The sequence below is a fragment of the Notolabrus celidotus genome, chromosome 5, assembly GCF_009762535.1.
Source record: "Notolabrus celidotus isolate fNotCel1 chromosome 5, fNotCel1.pri, whole genome shotgun sequence".
Taxonomy (NCBI): Eukaryota; Metazoa; Chordata; class Actinopteri; order Labriformes; family Labridae; genus Notolabrus; species Notolabrus celidotus.
Genome location: NC_048276.1, coordinates 18,147,295 through 18,164,965, shown reverse-complemented (window position 1 = coordinate 18,164,965; position 17,671 = coordinate 18,147,295). Strand labels below are relative to the sequence as shown.

The 17,671-nt window shown below is 38.2% G+C and overlaps 1 protein-coding gene across 1 annotated transcript; it reads left to right on the top strand.

Annotated features, from left to right (window-relative positions):
* Positions 1–1,234: 1,234 nt before the first annotated feature.
* Positions 1,235–17,651, top strand: tm7sf2 (transmembrane 7 superfamily member 2). Its single transcript, XM_034683906.1, has 11 exons — positions 1,235–1,336; positions 3,351–3,433; positions 6,248–6,444; positions 8,600–8,654; positions 9,036–9,230; positions 11,039–11,142; positions 12,467–12,586; positions 12,671–12,839; positions 12,920–13,000; positions 13,204–13,326; positions 16,860–17,651. Exons 2-11 carry the CDS (start codon positions 3,361–3,363, stop codon positions 17,018–17,020), a joined length of 1,278 nt encoding a protein of 425 aa, XP_034539797.1. The 5' UTR covers positions 1,235–1,336; positions 3,351–3,360; the 3' UTR covers positions 17,021–17,651.
* The last annotated feature ends 20 nt before the right edge of the window (positions 17,652–17,671 follow it).

The window sequence follows — 17,671 nt, the reverse complement described above, 5'->3', positions numbered from 1 at the left end:
TCTCTTGCCTTCAGGTTTGTTGATTCTCATTTTTTCTCGGTGCATGCTTTCTACAGAAACTATGATTTAGGAAATATCTTCATGTGTTCATGTACAATAAAGTGTAGTAAAATGAAATTAAATATCTTCTTTCAACAGAAATCCACATATATGTAACGGGTAATTTTGATGAAAGTTAAACCTAAATAATTTCAAATGTTTGAAGTATTTCATCTTAAAAAGTTAGCGATTTACTAAGTATTTACTGGTTCAGCTCCCCAGTACATCTCTGACTTGCTCACAGTGTATAACCCGACCAGGATCCTTAGGTCAGCAGGTGGAAGTCTTTTAAATGTACCCAGAGTCAAATCAAAGTCCGGTGAAGGGGCCTTTAGTTATTGTGGTCCATCTTTTTGGAACACACTGTCTGCTGACCTCAGGTCCATAACAACTGTCTCCACTTTTAAAAAAAGACTAAAAAACATATTTATTTTCTCAAGCGTATGAATGATATAATGACTGTTGTGACTGGATGCATGTGCAGCAACAATTGCAGTTTGTTTAATTGCTGTTTCTGATTTATGTTCGGTGTATCCATTGTTTTTCTGTTTTTATTTATTCTATTTGGAAAAATGTAATTTCCCATGTTTATTTTTTTAATTCCCCATGGAAAGCCCATTGAACTTAGCCTACATGTAATGAAATGTGCTTTATAAGTAAAATTGCTATTGCTATTGCCATTGCTATTGTATGGAAGAGGATTAGGGACACTGAAAAGAATATATAAAGGTCGAATACATTTTTTTAAATGTTTTTGTTTTGAGAAAAAGGTCAGAATTCAGAATAAAGAGCCAAAAAGTCAGAATTCTGACATTAATCAACTGGAAAAAAAAAATTAGGGTCCAATATATTGTATTATCAGTCTGAGAAAAAAGTTGGAATTCTGACTTTAATCTTAAAACTCTGACTTTTTTCTCAGTATTCTGACTTTAATCTCGGAACTTCGACTTTTTTCGCAGAATAAAAACATATAAAAAATATATTGGACCTTAATTTATTATTATTTGTCAGTGTCCCTAATCCTCTACAGTACTATTGCTATTATATCAGTCAGGTGTATTTCTCAACTTCCTCTCTCTAAGTATGCGTGGACTGTCGCCACCTGATGCGCTCATCTGATTGGCTGAGCCCCCTTGTCCCCACCCTCTTCTGATGACAGTGTAGGATTCTGATTGGCTGAGATCTGCTCCGTACTGTGAGACGTCCTTCGAGGGCGTTTCCATCTGCATGCTGCTGAATAGATCTACTCCACTAGATTCAAAATTTTATCCTGCCTTCACCTTTATGCCTGACACCGGTAAGACACCGTATTTACAGTGTTAACGGACAAACAGACTCGTGCTCTTTAAATGCTTGTATATATATTTTTTTTTTTCTGTTTGCCTCGCGCTCAGGTTATGTTAGCATCATCAGGTAAACGTCCTCTCATGTTTAAGATGTCGCTGTGCAACGACACAAAAACCAACAGCACTTTGACCTGAACTTTGCTTCCAATTTACTATTTGAAATATTTCAAGTACTTCCCTAGGGTTAATGATGAGTGCCATTATTTAATGTACCAGAGGCTGCTCAAACAATGGAAAACTAATACATCAGGGTTTAGTTCTCTTATTCTATGAAAATGTCAACTTTTAAGATTTATTTGTCATATTTTGGTACATTATCTGTGTTCTTCTACTGACAGATTTAATGCAAGTGGCTTTATTATGCTCCCCATAAGTTGAACTTCTGCTTAACTTTTGACAGATCACTTTTAAAAATATTTTATTCATCTTTTATTGAGTCTATTTTAACTTTTACAATGACCTCTTGGTTTGGTAACCACAGCATTTTTAACAAAAACAGGTTAGATTACATTGTCAAAGTCTGCTGCAAGATCATTGGTACTAATCTTAATAATCTTGGACATCTTTATCAAGTGAGAGCCACTCAGAAGGCAAAGACCACCCTTGAAGACCCTCACCACCCCCTTTTTTCAGAGTTTAAACTCTTGCCAACAGGGAGGAGGTTCACTGATACTAGGAAGGCAAGATCAAACCAATATCTTAGATCATTTGTGCCCTCAGTTGTTGGGTTTTTAAGCAAGCTGTAGGACCTTGCCTTTGTCTCATGTACAGGAAGGATGATGTCATCCACGGGAGTTAAGTTATATGGATATGTTCTTGAATTGATTTGTGAACTTGTGATTGTTGTTGTGTGTATTAGTTGTATAGGATGTGTGTAGGACTGCTGTTGCGAACCAAATTGCCCCTTGGGGACAATAAAGATTTTCTAATCTAACCTTTAAGATATCCACATTTGAAAAGTTGGAGCCTAAATAATTGTGTTCACTAACTGATGATAGAAAACTTTAGGGAAAGGAGAAACAATGTTATGTAAAAATATTATGCATGTAAAAGGGCTCTGTTCAAAAATACTACTGAGACAACTGGACCTTAAATACCAAAACATAAAACTGGATTACTTTACTTAGATCTATGCTTAATACTTCTTTAAATGCCACCATTTTTACATTGCTGGTTGAGTAAAATACTTTGAAATACAGTTATCAAAGAATAAAGTAGATTATAATGTGATCTGGATTTTTTTTAAATAAATATAATGAAAGACTAATAAATCATGGTCCATGGTCCTAATTGTTCAGTGTAACAAAGGAGACATCCAGCAATGTCAGTAGCAGACCAGATGTGGAAAAGATGTCAAGTTTTTGCCAGTACTTCTTCTAAACCTTTTTCTTTGTCGATGTCACAGTAACTTTTTAAGTCATACTCATTGATGTGTAATGTTTTTTGTGATTCTGTGCAAATGGCAGCAGCTGTGCACAGCTCTGTAGTGAGGACCTGTCATGTCAGCCATACGTTGAAGTTGTATCATTCATTTTGTGCATAAGTTTTAGTGCAGTATAAATGATACATTTGTCATAGATATGAAAAGACATCTAAAAGAAACCTCTCCAATTTGAGCTCACAGAAAATATGCTTAAGTGTATATTTCACAGTATTAACTTAATTTATAGCGAGGCTCATACTGTGCTGAGGTCAGAGGGAACTGAAATAAATTAACGGCCTGTTTAAAAAGGAACCCTGGGTGCTTTTTTTAAAGAGTCAGATGTTAATTGCTTTTAGTTTGACTACGGATTATAATGAGGATTAATGTTATATTTTGATAAATCTAATTATTGAAAATAGATGAGAAAGCTTGGTTACTTTGTCTTACTCCTCTCATTGTTACTAAATAGCCTGATGGTCTCATTATTCCTGTCTTTCTTTCTGTTAATTTTTACTGACATATGTTGTTTACTCATTTCACAGGAGAGCAACAATGAAGCTGAACACTCAAACACTCAAACACAAGTCTCCACATGACACAGAGCGGGAATTTGGAGGAACTCTGGGTGAGTTACAGTAGATCAGGCACCAACACTTCTTATTTTATGTAAACCATAGTATTCACCAAGTCATGAACCCCACATTTATTAGCAACATTTGCTGCATCTAAAGAGAAATCAGCAAAAACGTGTTTCCCCGTTTTATTCATGCTCTCCAATATGTGCAAACTGCTCCAAATCGTGAAAACTTGATTACATCATGATCCTCTTCAGTGGCTGATGAGTTCCTTAAGGAGACAAAGGCAGACTCCTGAGTCTATGCAATGTCCTTGAAAGCCAGCAGACTTCCCTTTGACCGACTGGATCTGCAGCATTTTTCTTTAGATTTTACTTTTCAGGGTTAGTACGGATATATCTGCCCTCATTTACTTATAGTGCATTCATTTGGATTTTAATTACAGTGGTTTGCATAGCCCCTGAAGTTCCACAAAAAGAGAAAAGTTTACACTTAAGTTATCTTTTATGCACGAGACAACTTGTTCCTGTAATAGTTGTGCACTCCCTTGTTGTGATGAGCCAAGCATAAACATTGCCTTTGACTCTTACATGCCATTATTCTGACAAGACCAGAGATAGATAGATTGATAGAGAGACCTTTCTTGTATAAGATAAGATATCCTTTATTCGTCCCACAATGGGGAAATTTAAGTGTTACAGCAGCAAAGTAGACGGTGCAAAACAGAATAAAGCAAACAAGAGCATATAAAATAGCAATTATTAAAAAGTTATTAGCAATTAAAATTAAAGAAGTAAAAATAAGCATATCTTACAACATATATACACAATGTATATACACAACTAAATAAGTAAATTTACAATATTTCCAAAATCACGCATGACGTGGTGAAAAATGTGCACAGACTTCTAGCCTAGGTATAAACAACGTCATTCAACAAGGAAATTTGCTGCCACAGTCGGTACAGGCATACACACATAGATAACATAAATAAATACCAGAAACATATGAGGTCTCTCGCTGCCAGCTTTGTGGCAAAAATGAGCTCCATAGATTACTTGAACACATTTTCATATTTTAGCAACCATTATGCTGGAAAAGCATAATGTAGCAAGCCAAAATCACTGTACAAATCGATGCCATCACAAAAGTGTTTGATACTAAATTCAGAGGTTCTCTCAAACATAACCATATGAATAAATAACGCTTTTACCAAGTATTTTTTTACATATCAACCAAGCGTCAACTTCTGGTCTCAAAGTATGAAGCCCACGCTGCAGTGTTATAAAATGCAGTTCATAGAGAATCTGCTTGAGGCTGGCTGCAGAAACACCGGAAACCACATACACACCAATTTTAAAAAGGCGATCTTTCCAGCTTTAATAAACATGTTTACAGCCTGGTTCAAAAACAGCTTGGCTACAGTAGCTAATTTCTCTATCAGCACACACTGTATGGGGGGGTGAATTTTTTTCTAACGCGACGGTTCAGAAGATATTAAGATTGCGAGTTTTTGCCGAAATAAGGGCATGACTGACGTGACTCCAGGTCGGGAACGCATAGCTGTTGGCTCAGAGGCTCAAACTCCACCTCTTTACGTCACACTATGCCTGGTTGAGTTCCGCATTTCCAATATGGCTGCCGCCATCAATTGGCTTCAAAACAGCGTTCAGGAACAGACAAGTGATGTCACGGATACTACGTCCATATTTTATACAGTCTACGATATCAACACATTTTGGGGCACATCCCTCATACCTGTTCAGATTCCAGCAGATGGTGCTAATGTTATACACAAAATGCCAGTCTTGGTTTAAAGCTAATAAGAATACAAAGCAGTATTAAAAAAGCAAAATAGTGCCAAATAGGAGCAAATAATGACAAATGATGGCCAAAGAAAGCAATTGATGGCTAGTACAATGATTCATTCTGCTACATTCACACAAGATAATGTGTGCGAACAAACAAAAATTGGTTACACAGAATAATAATCATTAACTTATGGGACCTGTTTTCCCTTGTCTGCCTTGTAGTATGGTGTTTTTCTACACAGGTGACTCTGCATTTAAGGAGTATCTCAAACAAAGAGCGAGAAACAGTAACGTTAACAGCTGACATACAAAAAAACTTTTAGACTACTTTACTAGATGTGACATTCAGACTGTGACGTTTCTTTATGTAAAAAATGCTCCTAAAAGTTTTCCACTGTATTTGCCTCTTTTGTCAGTCATAAAACTGCTGCCAGGGTAAAAGTAATAAGACGACATGACTCTCTGCAGTATAGATCACTAGTTTCACAGCATGGACTCTATCAGCAGGACTGCTCATTACAGCTCTAATTGAAAGTCATCACAACCACCCAAGTTAGACTTTACATTTTAGACATGATGTGATATGAGAGAACAAATACATCACAGCCTATGTGTGTGTGTGTGTGTGTGTGTGTGTGTGTGTGTGTGTGTGTGTGTGTGTGTGTGTGTGTGTGTGTGTGTGTGTGTGTGTGTGTGTGTGTGTGTACACTTGTGTTCCTTCCTCCCCTGCTGTCTCCTTTAAATTGAGCATCACAGCCAATTTGCTCTCCACTTATTTTAAAAGTAAAATCATGTTTTGAAGCTGACAGCTCGGCTCTCAGCAGACTACAGATCAGACAATACTGAAGCGATACACCAGTTTTTTCTTTGCACTCCCACTGACAGCTAATTTAATCATTTTAATACTTGTAGTTATTTATTTAACATGCTTTAATATTCACATGGATGCTGTTTCACATCTTTCTATAACCTGTTTTCAGCTCTGTGTTGTCAGCCATGTTGTCCAAACACACCCAGTCTGTTGTCTCATCGTTATCTGCCATCCTCTCTCAGGTGCTGTATGCATCCCCATCTTTCTTCCACTGACGGTGCTGTTTCTGATCTCTGTGAGTCGATGCCCTGAGGCCAGTGTGTTCCAGTGGCCCCCTCCTCTCCCCTCCACTGACCAGTTGTGGGACCCTCTTGCCCCTGTGCTTCTGCTGGGCTGGATCGCTCTACATGCTCTCCTCTATCTGATGCCACTAGGAAAGGTGGGTTAATTCAAAGGCTTGTTTTTTAGGCTAAATAAAAGACTTTTTAAGGGCATGTGGCAGGTTTGGTGATACAACCACTCATTGAGTCATCTAATAAACTTTAGTTCATGACAGCATGATGTAGAGCGAGGACATAATGAATATTTTGAAGCTAAATGGTGGAGGATGAAATGACAACATTCATCTATCTACAGTGGGAATGTGAGAGTATGATCATCTTGTTTAATTGCTGTTTAAATAAGTTACGTATGACTTACTGATGACCTTTTTTGAGTTTGCCTTGATTTCTCACTTCAAAGGAACACAGGTTGGAAATTCAATGTACAATCACTGTATACAAAGATTGACAACACATCTCCACGTCTTCCTGAATGAAGCCAACATAACCCCTTAGACGCTGATATATATCACCAATGACGTCTTTTTTTAACCTGAGTCCATGTTGTAGGTCTCAGCTGGTGGATCCTCAGAATCAACGGCCTGCCCCTGCACTAACCAAAACACAGATTTAATCGACTAATAAAATGGCAAAGGTCCCACGTAGGGATGGGTACCTTTCACATTTGAACCGATACGGTACCGATGCCCGGTACCTGGGAATCGGTACCGGTACTCAACGGTACCAATTTTCGGTACTTTAGTGTGTGTTTGTGTGGTAATAAATGTTATTTTTTTAAATAATAAAATCTCAACATTTTTAAAGTTAACATATTTATTTCTCAATATATAAACTTTAACAAATATATCAAAACAACATCAAACTGTTTGTATATATGAATTTCTTCAACATGAAATGAACAGAAACAGGATTATAGGTGATTAGATATATTAGCTGAAACGTGCTCGTGGCGTCTAATTGCTCTTTCGGGAGTTTATCAATTAACACACGTGAATGCCTGCAGACGGGAAAAAGTCAGTTCTCCGTCTCTTTATAATAACAGGACACACAACTTACTTGTTGGGCATTCACGCACACAGGAACAATTACAAACATGGCAGGTAGTCGGAGCGAGAGAGTCCATCTCTAATTAATCCTCCTGCAGCTCTGCCTCGCGGTGAGTGCGCGCGCCGGGCAGCTGCAGGCTCTGTTTGTCGCGATCCTGCGCAGATGCAGAGAGCAGAGAGCAGAGAGCAGAGAGTAGAGACGTCCACCCGATCAGTATCTAACATTATTACAGGGCAAAAGTATGGAAAATCGCCTCCTCTTCCACTCCCTCACAGTCACAAGGATGCGTTTAGGTACCGAAACATGGTACCGTTTGATTTTACGTGAATCGGTACTCAGTAGTACCAACGAAATTTGGTTGGTGCCTATAAAGGTACCGAATCCGGTACCCATCCTTAGTCCCACGGTTTAGCCCTGCCCACAGCAAAACAGATTCTTGAGTCGGTCTGAGCAGACACTCACAGTTATGGAGCATTAAATGACCCTAGTGTTAGTGTTAGAACAGTTAGTCACATCCTCTTATTTTTAGCCTGAAATGACTAATTACAACTAAACTTCTCACAAAAATGAAACTCTGGCATAAATCAGCATGATAAGATTTAAGTGTAGTGACAGCAACTATGTTTGAGAAGAGCTGATATGTATAGTGGTTTCTAAGTCTGACTCATGTCCCATCTGTTAACATGGAGGAGGCAGGCTTCATGTCTCATTCTGTAGCTAGTCAGTGGAGGGAGTTTCAACAACAGGTTACTTCCTCAAATGGTTTGGCTTCACTTTTGGGGAGGTGTTGTGTTGTCCATCTTTTAAGACAGTCTAACACGGTCAACAAACTGCTCATTAATGTAATATTATAAATTTGTAAACTCTATCAACTACACGCAACATCCAATGATGTGAGATAATGGTGGCTGAAAACACCTTGTTATGTTGTTGCTGTGTGCATTTGCAATACTAATAAAATAGAGGTAATATGGAGATGTAAAAATATACATTGTTACCCAGCCCTTGCATTATGATATATATTATGCACATGAAAACAAAAATATATATGAAGTTTGATTCGATGGCTTGTGACCCAAATAGGTTCTTCTAGCAAAATGAGAAGATAAGACTTTACTGTGAGAACATGATTTTGTTAGGGCCTCATACTCTGTTTTGATTACAAATATGTAAACATTGTTTTGAAATGAATGTGTTTATCTGCAGGTGTCTGAAGGATTAGTGCTGAGAGATGGAACCCGTCTCAAGTATCCCATAAATGGTATGTTTATTTTGCTAATTCCATTAGTAAAGTTGATTACTTGATACACAGTATTACCTTCATATTTTCTGCATTGTGTATTTCTATAGTTCTAGGAATTATATTAAAGCTGTTCTGTGTCTGTATTGAGTTTTACCCAACTTCAAGTGTAATAGCCTTGCATTTTTTATTCTTCACTGAAGCAATATTCAGCTGTTCTGACTTTTTATTTTTGAGGTAACCTCTACACTTGTCAACCTACTCACCTCAAATAAAAGTTGACTTAAGTTATGCAACCTGAAGTTTCACATCTTACAACTTTTACCTTTTTTTAGACCGGATTCAGTCATCACGTCTGCCTTCAGGCTGCAGGACTTACTTGTGTTTGTGCGTCTCCCTCAGGTTTTCATGGCCTGTGCGTCAGCGGTGTGTTGCTGCTGTTGTTTCTTGGGCTCGGGGCTCCTCTGGGGTATCTGTTTGAGCTGCTGTTGCCTCTGGCGGTGTGTGCAATAGCAGTGTCATTCCTGTTCTCCGTCTACCTCTACATGCGCTCCTTTTGGATTCCTTCTCATGGTCTCGCATTGGGGGGCAACACAGGTGAGAATAAGAGTTCATCATTACAGGAAAACCTCACTGTAAAATACTGTTTAAAAGCTGCTATCTGTGATGCACTGTGTATTTCAAGGCTTTTTTACTTGGTGGAGGTTTTGGTATTCCTCTGGGTAATAATCTATCAGCCTGGCTCTTCAGAAGCCTGCAGGCATCAAGCAGCAACTGAACACTCACTTTCAAGTAGTCTGACCTTGCTACACTGAGAAGCTGTGCCCGACTGCATCCAAAAGGCAGAAACCAGAGAACGTCAAGTATTGTGATTCAGCTCCTGCTCACTGATTATTATATTTAACCCAGTTTGTGCAAAGAAAGAACTGCAGGGCTGCAACATTTCCAGCAAAACGTAACAAAAAAATACAAAAACAGTCCTCTATAAGCGTGTATTAACTTTGGTGACTAATAAAATGTGGACATGTATGTATGATTTACAGAGATTGTAGGTCAGACAAGGCAAAATGATTGATCCAGTGTTAAAGATGTGGATATTGTCCTCAGTTTTCATTTACTGACCTTTTATGCAGTGCTAATTAGTTAATGTAGGTTAGCTTGTTAATTTGCTGAACCTGGGGGGTTACTGAAGTAAGCATTATACTTATAAAACTTGAGCTTTTCTTACATCTGGATTTGCAACAGCAAATGATAGCATTGAACTTAAACCAGTGAAGCTTCACTGACTCAGAATAAATCCCCTCTCAACAACATAGACTCTCAGTTCACCATTATGGTTCCTTGTTTTACATGTATGAATAAACAGCAAACAGCAATCAAAAGAAAAAGCTATTTAAAAAACAGCTGCTTTCAGGGTTTTTGTACAGGGCACTCAGGGAAGTTTAGAAAAAGTCTGAAAAGACCTGAATTGAAGCAGAGAGGAAACGGTGGAATCAATCAATTAGTCAGACTTTATTTGTTTTGCTCTTTTCGTAGAACAAAATTAAATACAAAGCGCTTCACGTAGACAGGAAATCAATAAAAACAATCAGAACTCCAATTAATGCACAAGGTTAAGACAAACAAACATGGTGTTAAATCCCCAATGACCTATGGTGGATGCAGGATTAAATATTTCAGATAAATATACAACTTTTTTTAGGAGGAGAGATTTAGTCTTGTTATTAGGAGACCTAGTGAAAGTAGCACTGTCATTGACGGGTCGCAAACCTAAGTAGTTTTGATTGTACCTTTTGCTTTTCCAAACATTACATGTCAAAATGTTGACTGTCAAAAACACTTGGTTTATGAGTGGATCAGACTGTAGATTATATAAATCTTATAGACATAAATTGTTTCATAAAGAAAATATGCTACCCTGTTTCCAAAAAAGTGGGACACTGTGAAATGTAAAAAGAAACTGGATGTGAGGATTTAGAAAACATTTGATGCCAACATTTGATTTACATTTAAAGGAATATATTTAAATAGATAGATAGATAGATAGATAGATAGATAGATAGATAGATAGATAGATAGATAGATAGATAGATAGATAGATAGATAGATAGATAGATAGATAGATAGAGCTTTATTGTCTGCCCCAGATCGTGGCAGAAATTCTTCTTTGACAGGGCTCAAACAGGCGCATACACTTTTTGACAAAGATCAGCTGGATATCTCTAAGCTTGATCGCATCATAGAAACAGAGTTTTTGGGAAACAGTTGTGCTACAACTAGTTGCTAACTCACTGACTTCTAAATTATCATATATGGTTTAAAAAAATGCTGATATGTCATTGACATGACAGATTTATCACCTGTAAACATAATATTTAAGGCATACTCTCCTTGTTCACGTTTAGGAAATCCACTGTATGACTTCTTCATCGGACGGGAGCTCAATCCTCGGATTGGAAACTTTGACCTCAAATATTTCTGTGAGCTTAGGCCGGGACTGACTGGCTGGGTGAGTTTACCAGAAGATGTGGTGATAAATTTACTCCTAAATACAACCCTTGTTGTCTGACATTGATAAAACTGCCAGTGCAATGGTTTATATACTGTGTCTGTTTGTGCACTGTGAAACTGTCACTGGCCAAGGGCCAATAGCAGTGCAAGTAAATACTTATAGAGAGATAGCAATTTCCCTTGAGTTACTTTCAACAGTGAGAAAATCTGAAGGATGGAATTTAAAATTTCTCACACAACGATAAAACATTTAACTTGATTTAACTTTGATTTGTTAAAAACCTTGGCAGAACAAAGATCAAATGAAATGTCAAAAACTGAAACTCATAACTGACCTCTCTAAACCTTGTAACAGGTTTATGCTGTCAAACTACAGTTAATTTTGTAAGTCTGAATTATTATGAGTTAGTACTCATCATCATCACTGTTAGTTACCTCTGGTTGAGAACCCAAACAGTCCAACAGGGGGCGATGTTGCTCTCCCATGCCTTAATTCTGACACAGAACGACAAGCTCTCCCTGATGAGCTGACCCAGTGAGACATTTATTAGAGGACAAGGACGAGCATCATGAACTGTGTCTGAGCCATCAGACCCAATAAGACAAAATGTAAAATTTTCAAATGAGATTAATCAAATGAAAAATAGCTTATCTTTATTTGCACGACAGAAGCAAGCAAAAAAGGGCAGTATGATGATCTAGTCATACTGGAAAATGTTGATGTAAACAGTCCTTTGTTTACATTTTTTCGATCTTCATGTTCAGTAAAAACAGTCAAACCTTTGCTCGTCTTATTGTTTTTAAGCTTGGTGCGTAGGAGAGGACAGAAAAAGCTCCCTCCAACTGACTACAGACAGTGTGTGGGAGATTTCTGCTTCCTGTTGAATTTTAAAACTATTTACTTTTAACTTTCAGCATCTCACAATTGTGTCCAGAACAGAAACATCTCAAATAGTGATTATTTAAGGGGATCTCCTTTTTTTTATTCAATATAAATCAATATCATAACATTTAAAGCACAGTCAGAGCTACTGACCTCTTTTAACCAAGATACATGTAACATCTCAACATCCCTATATGTTTTCTATTCAGACGTTAGTGACAGAAGATGTAAGACTTTTCTGTAGGACCTTTTGGAAAGATTAGTCATGATACTGTGTTGACTGTGTGATAGTCTACAACTCAGGAAAAATCAGAAACAACTTGTCTCTATTTAAATATAATGTATACTACATTTTGACTTCTGAAGTACAAATTTTTCAGAGTCTTCTTTGACGGTTGTTCCTTCTTCACAATCTTCACCTCTCCTGTTTTCCTCTCAGGTGGTTATAAACTTTGGCATGCTGATGAAGGAAGTGGAGCTCAGAGGTTCTCCCTCACTCGCCATGATTCTGGTTAACAGTTTCCAGCTGCTGTATGTGGCAGATGCTCTGTGGAACGAGGTGAGGAGACATTTCCCACCATGTTTCTTTGTACTGTTTACTTTTTTACTGGGCTCTGCCTTAATCTCTGTTGTGTCAAAACAGGAGGCTGTTCTGACAACTATGGACATTGTACATGACGGTTTCGGCTTCATGCTTGTCTTTGGGGACCTGGCCTGGGTTCCCTTCACATACGGCCTGCAGGCTGCCTTCCTGGTCGTGCACCCACAGACTCTGAGCTCACTCGGAGCAGCAGTTATAATAGCGCTAAATGGTAATCGCCTCTTTGGCTGTGATATGATGCGTCTCATAGTTAAAGACACAGATGCTAACAGGTTTCTCTTTTTTTTTCAGGTATTGGATATTATGTTTTTAGAAAATCCAACTCACAGAAGAACCAGTTTAGACGGGATCCTACACACCCGAGTGTTGCAAGTCAGTACTCTTTTAATGTCATTAATCAGGAGAAATTTACCAGCACACATTCCAATCTTATTTCCTGTAATATTTGTTGACTCATGCTGCATGTATTAGGAGGACTAATCTAACAGAATACCTGAAGTGGTACAGTGTCGCTGGTTTGAATTGACTTGTATACTTCACTCTGAAATGTCTCCATTTCCCATGACCCCGTGCAGGACTAGAAACTATTGCTACAGCAACAGGGAAACGTCTGCTTGTATCCGGCTGGTGGGGTCTGGTTCGTCATCCTAATTACCTCGGTGACCTCCTCATGGCCCTGGCCTGGTCTCTGCCTTGTGGTAAGACAGCTTTAATGACACAGCACAGCTTGTTTTGCATGCAGGCCACACCGACACAGTTTGAAACACAGAGTCTTCATCAGAGGAAGATATATAAGAGATGTTTTTAAGTCATATTTAACATGAGAATGAAAACATGTGTTGGATCTTTTGATGCAGTTTCACACTTGCTCCAAAAGCATCTTTGTCTCATCAAAATGTCATCCTGACTGGTACCCACATGCCAAAGGATAGCTTTGTGAGGCTCATGATGTTAACTGTTTCAAAAAAGTAATGATAGAAGTGAACTCTTTCTTAATTAGTTTGTATTGCACTTTTTATAGGGAAACAACCAAACATCTAAAGACAAGAGAACTCAAGGCCATTTGTAATCCTTTTATTGTCAGGGAGCCTTCATTGTAAACTGACAGAAATGGCATGCGATTCTTTCAGGAGGGAGGTCTAACGTTACCAGGCCATGACAATAAAGGCATGTTAATTGGTTAAAGGGATAGTTCAGCTTTTTTAAAGTGGGACCTAATGAGGTACTTGTCACTAGTAAGTGTATTACCCACAAGGGATCCTGGTCAGCTCCGCCCTTTGTTAAGAAACCAGGCTCAGGACCAGAATGGAAGCTTAGCCATCAACTGCTGAAGATGGGGTCAACACTGCAATGTGGATTCATATAATGTTAAGTTTGTATTATTGTATAGTACATTTCTTAAACAGATTTAATAATACATGTGGTTATCTGACTAATAAATAGTAATAGACAAGTGTCTGACGACTCCAGGTCTGAGAAATGAAATCATTTTGAACCATAGACTGTATAAATAATGGACGTAGTATCCCTGACGTCACCCATCTGTTTCTAAAGAGCTGTTTTGAGGCCAATCGTTGACGGCAGCCATATTGCTGCTGTTGAGCAATTGTGATGTAAAGAGGCGGAGTTTGAGCCTCCTAGCCAACAGCTACAGTGTCGCAGTCAGCAGGGCCTCTCATTGGAAGACTCGTAATCGCAATATCTTTGAAATTGCCGCGTTAGAAAAAAATTCACCCCCCTCACAGTGTGAGCCGATTGAGAAATGAGCTATCCAGACTACACTCGTCTTTTGTACCAGGCTGTAAACATGTTTACTTCCGCATTGGACTCATATTTGAGAGCGGAGGTTGCCGCTTGTTTTGAACACGTAAATCTGTATTATTCCCAGTTGCCAGCAGGAGGCAATTCCTCCAATGGCAAATTTCAGGATTTACAAGTTAATCGTCTTAAGTCTTGTTCAATGCAGCATGGTGTTCATTTTTTCAATGATGGTTCCATTTAGAGTAAAACAGATCATAAAGAAAAGTAGAGATTAAGAGTGGGTTTGTGAATCCAATTCAACTCCAAATATAATGTATGGTCTCTTCGGTCTCCAAAAGACCAAGATAGTAAAGACCAGAACATACAGAACTTGGGGCTTTAACATTGTAGTCTTAAAATTAAGGATATCCTCACTGTGGCTTGTTTCACTCGCAAGTATGCAGTCTATGATTGATACCAAAAAGATGCACCCATTTTTCAATTAACCTTTTCACAAAATGAGCTCAAGTGTGTATGTTGCATGATGTCTAAATAACTGCATGCCGTAAAATATTCGATTAAAATCAGTAGACAATTATAAGATTCTCATATTTGATTTAATTCTGCAATTATTTTCAAGCCACATGGGAGCAGCAGGAACAAGCTGTGAACAAAACACTGACAAAACACCTCATTATGGCTAAGCGTTAGATAAGAGGTTACTCATTTAACATTCAGTATCTAAGAAGTTGTGATCTTTTGGAGTCATGTTTGTGGTCAACTGTCAGTCTGTTGTTAGAGGCTGAATAGACTGAGGTCATTCAGAGATTTTTAACAGGGTAAAATCTGCCTTAAACGGACAGAAGGGCAGTGAAACAGAACCAAAAGAAATGGCTAAAAGATGCTAAAAGCCAAGTAAAGCTGAGGGAAACAGATAAGTCATGTGAAAATAATCATTGGGTTTATCTGTACAAGCAGTACGTTTAATGTTTATGTCATCATGCTATATTTATCATTACAAACATTATTATTAACTTCATTTAAACTCGAAAATCATTGAGAGCACGCCCTCATTTAGAATGACGACGAGCATGTAAAAGAAACATTAAAATGCATGACAAGCAAATAAAAGATGTAACCCTAAAATAATGATGATCAATTAAAAACAGACAACAATTAAAAGTAATGTTACAACCATTGAAATAATGTTATACAAAGTCAGTTAAAACAGGTACAATCAGAGGTTAAAAAATTTAAAACTAATGATTTAAAATGTTTAAAAGAAACAAGTGCATTCATTTTTAAAGGGCTTTGAAGGGAGTTCCATGCTGATGGTGCAAACACGCAAAAGGCAGATCTACCCAGCTCAGAATTAACTCTGGGAACCTGGAGAGTGAGCCAATCAGTTGATCTGGTGTGTTTTGCTCCAGAGGACCAGACTAGCATTGAAGATAAGTATGATGGTAACTTCCCAACAAGCGCTTTATAAATTAACAGGTACAAATGCAAATCATGCCTCTCAGCTAGAGAGGACCATCCCACCTTTTTGTAAAGTATGCAATGATGAGTGCTGTAACTATCACCAGTATAAAACACAATGCAGAGTGAAAAATGGCATCAAGCGGCTTTAATGTAGAGGCTGAAGCATGCCTGTACAAAATGTCACCTTAATCGAAACATGGATTATAATGTAGAGCACCGAACCAAAGGCAATTATCAGAACAACAGAAATACTAACAATGCATTGACCGCCAACTTTGATATCCAGCTTTACCGATTGTTTTATTCAGACACTTAATAAATTCTGATAAATAATTCAGATAATCATATTGTGTTTGCAACTAATGCTGCAACAACAAAAGGCAACAGTCCATTATTTGTTCTCTGTAAGCTGCCTTATGTTGCTTTCAAATCCTGCTTCCTAAAGTGGTGACTGTCAGACTTTTGTTAGCACTGACACATTCAGCTCATTTGCATTCAAACTTTCAGTTTCTCGCTGCCTTTGTAATTGAGATGTACTGTAGTTTCCACCATAATTGCTGCTGTAAATGTCACAAACTGCTGAATTATGCACTCAAAATGAAAAAAAAATCATGCCAACGTGTTCAGGACTGATGAAAGCGGCTCTGACAAAGTGGAACAGTAGTTACATCAAGACCCTGACTGAAGGAACAATGACTGGAATAAAAAAGGTGTTTTTCTCAGAGACACTCAGCGTTGCAGTCTCAGAAAATCGACTGTGGGAGCATTATGAGCTCCATCGAGCTGGTATTCACTGCAGGATCTTTCTGTTATAAAGACTGTACAGCTGAGACGTGGTATACAATGATTACAGCGCGTGTCATGTCATTCACATAATAAGCATTGATCGAGTTTTTCTTTGTTTAGAAGATCATTTGAAATTCATAGTTCTCTTTGACATGTTGCTGTGTTTATTTAGTTATTTAAGCTACTGAACTCCCGGTGATAGTCTACATGTTTGTTTCTTTAGGTTTCTCACATCTTCTGCCGTACTTCTACGTCATATATTTCACCGTCTTGTTGATTCACCGAGAGGATCGGGACGAGAGACAATGCAGGGCCAAATACGGACTGGCGTGGGACACCTACTGCCGACGTGTGCCCTACAGGATCTTCCCCTATTTATACTGAACAAGGAAACACGAGTTAAATGGGACCAAAGCTATCACAGCAGCCCAACAAAGTGAGCAATAACTTGAACTGTAATCTCTTTTTCAGATACACAGTATTACAGTTTTTCTCAGTCGCTTTGGTACATTTCTCGAATCATCCTCGACATTTGCAAAACAGTAAGTGCATTTCTCAAAACAATTCGTACAAATAGCAAAACACAATGGGTAACCTGCAAAAGCTGACCCCTCTCTTGTTCAGGGATGACATCCCTGTAGAGTGTATCTACAAAGGTGACAAGACGCTCTGTGTTATACGGCCTGATAATGGGAATATGCGTTAGCAGCACCCATGGTTATGTTCCCGCCCCGTTGGCCTGGCACATCAACTGTAGCTCTGTGGCCGATGATATTTCAAGTTCGAGTTGATGGTTCATGAGATGGACCTTTGAGCTATGTCAGAAAACTGGTTGATCATTGGTTGATCTGATGCTTCACACATTTCCCTTCGTTAGAGAAAGTCAAAATTCACCTGGGAGAAATTTACCAATTTAGGACAGATTTAGAAAATAAGTCTGATGGAAATGTACAGAAATATAACTGACATATTCTGAAACCATGTTCAACCATTTTGCATGTGAAGACTTATGCGATGAACTAATGCCTAAATGTT

Excerpts from the sequence above, each read along its gene's own strand:
- tm7sf2 (XM_034683906.1), top strand. The coding sequence starts at position 3,361 with ATGAAGCTGAACACTCAAACACTCAAACACAAGTCTCCACATGACACA. Across the intron at positions 6,445-8,599 it reads ATCTGATGCCACTAGGAAAG|GTGTCTGAAGGATTAGTGCT; the intron begins GTGGGTTAATTC and ends GTTTATCTGCAG. Across the intron at positions 11,143-12,466 it reads GGCCGGGACTGACTGGCTGG|GTGGTTATAAACTTTGGCAT; the intron begins GTGAGTTTACCA and ends TTTTCCTCTCAG.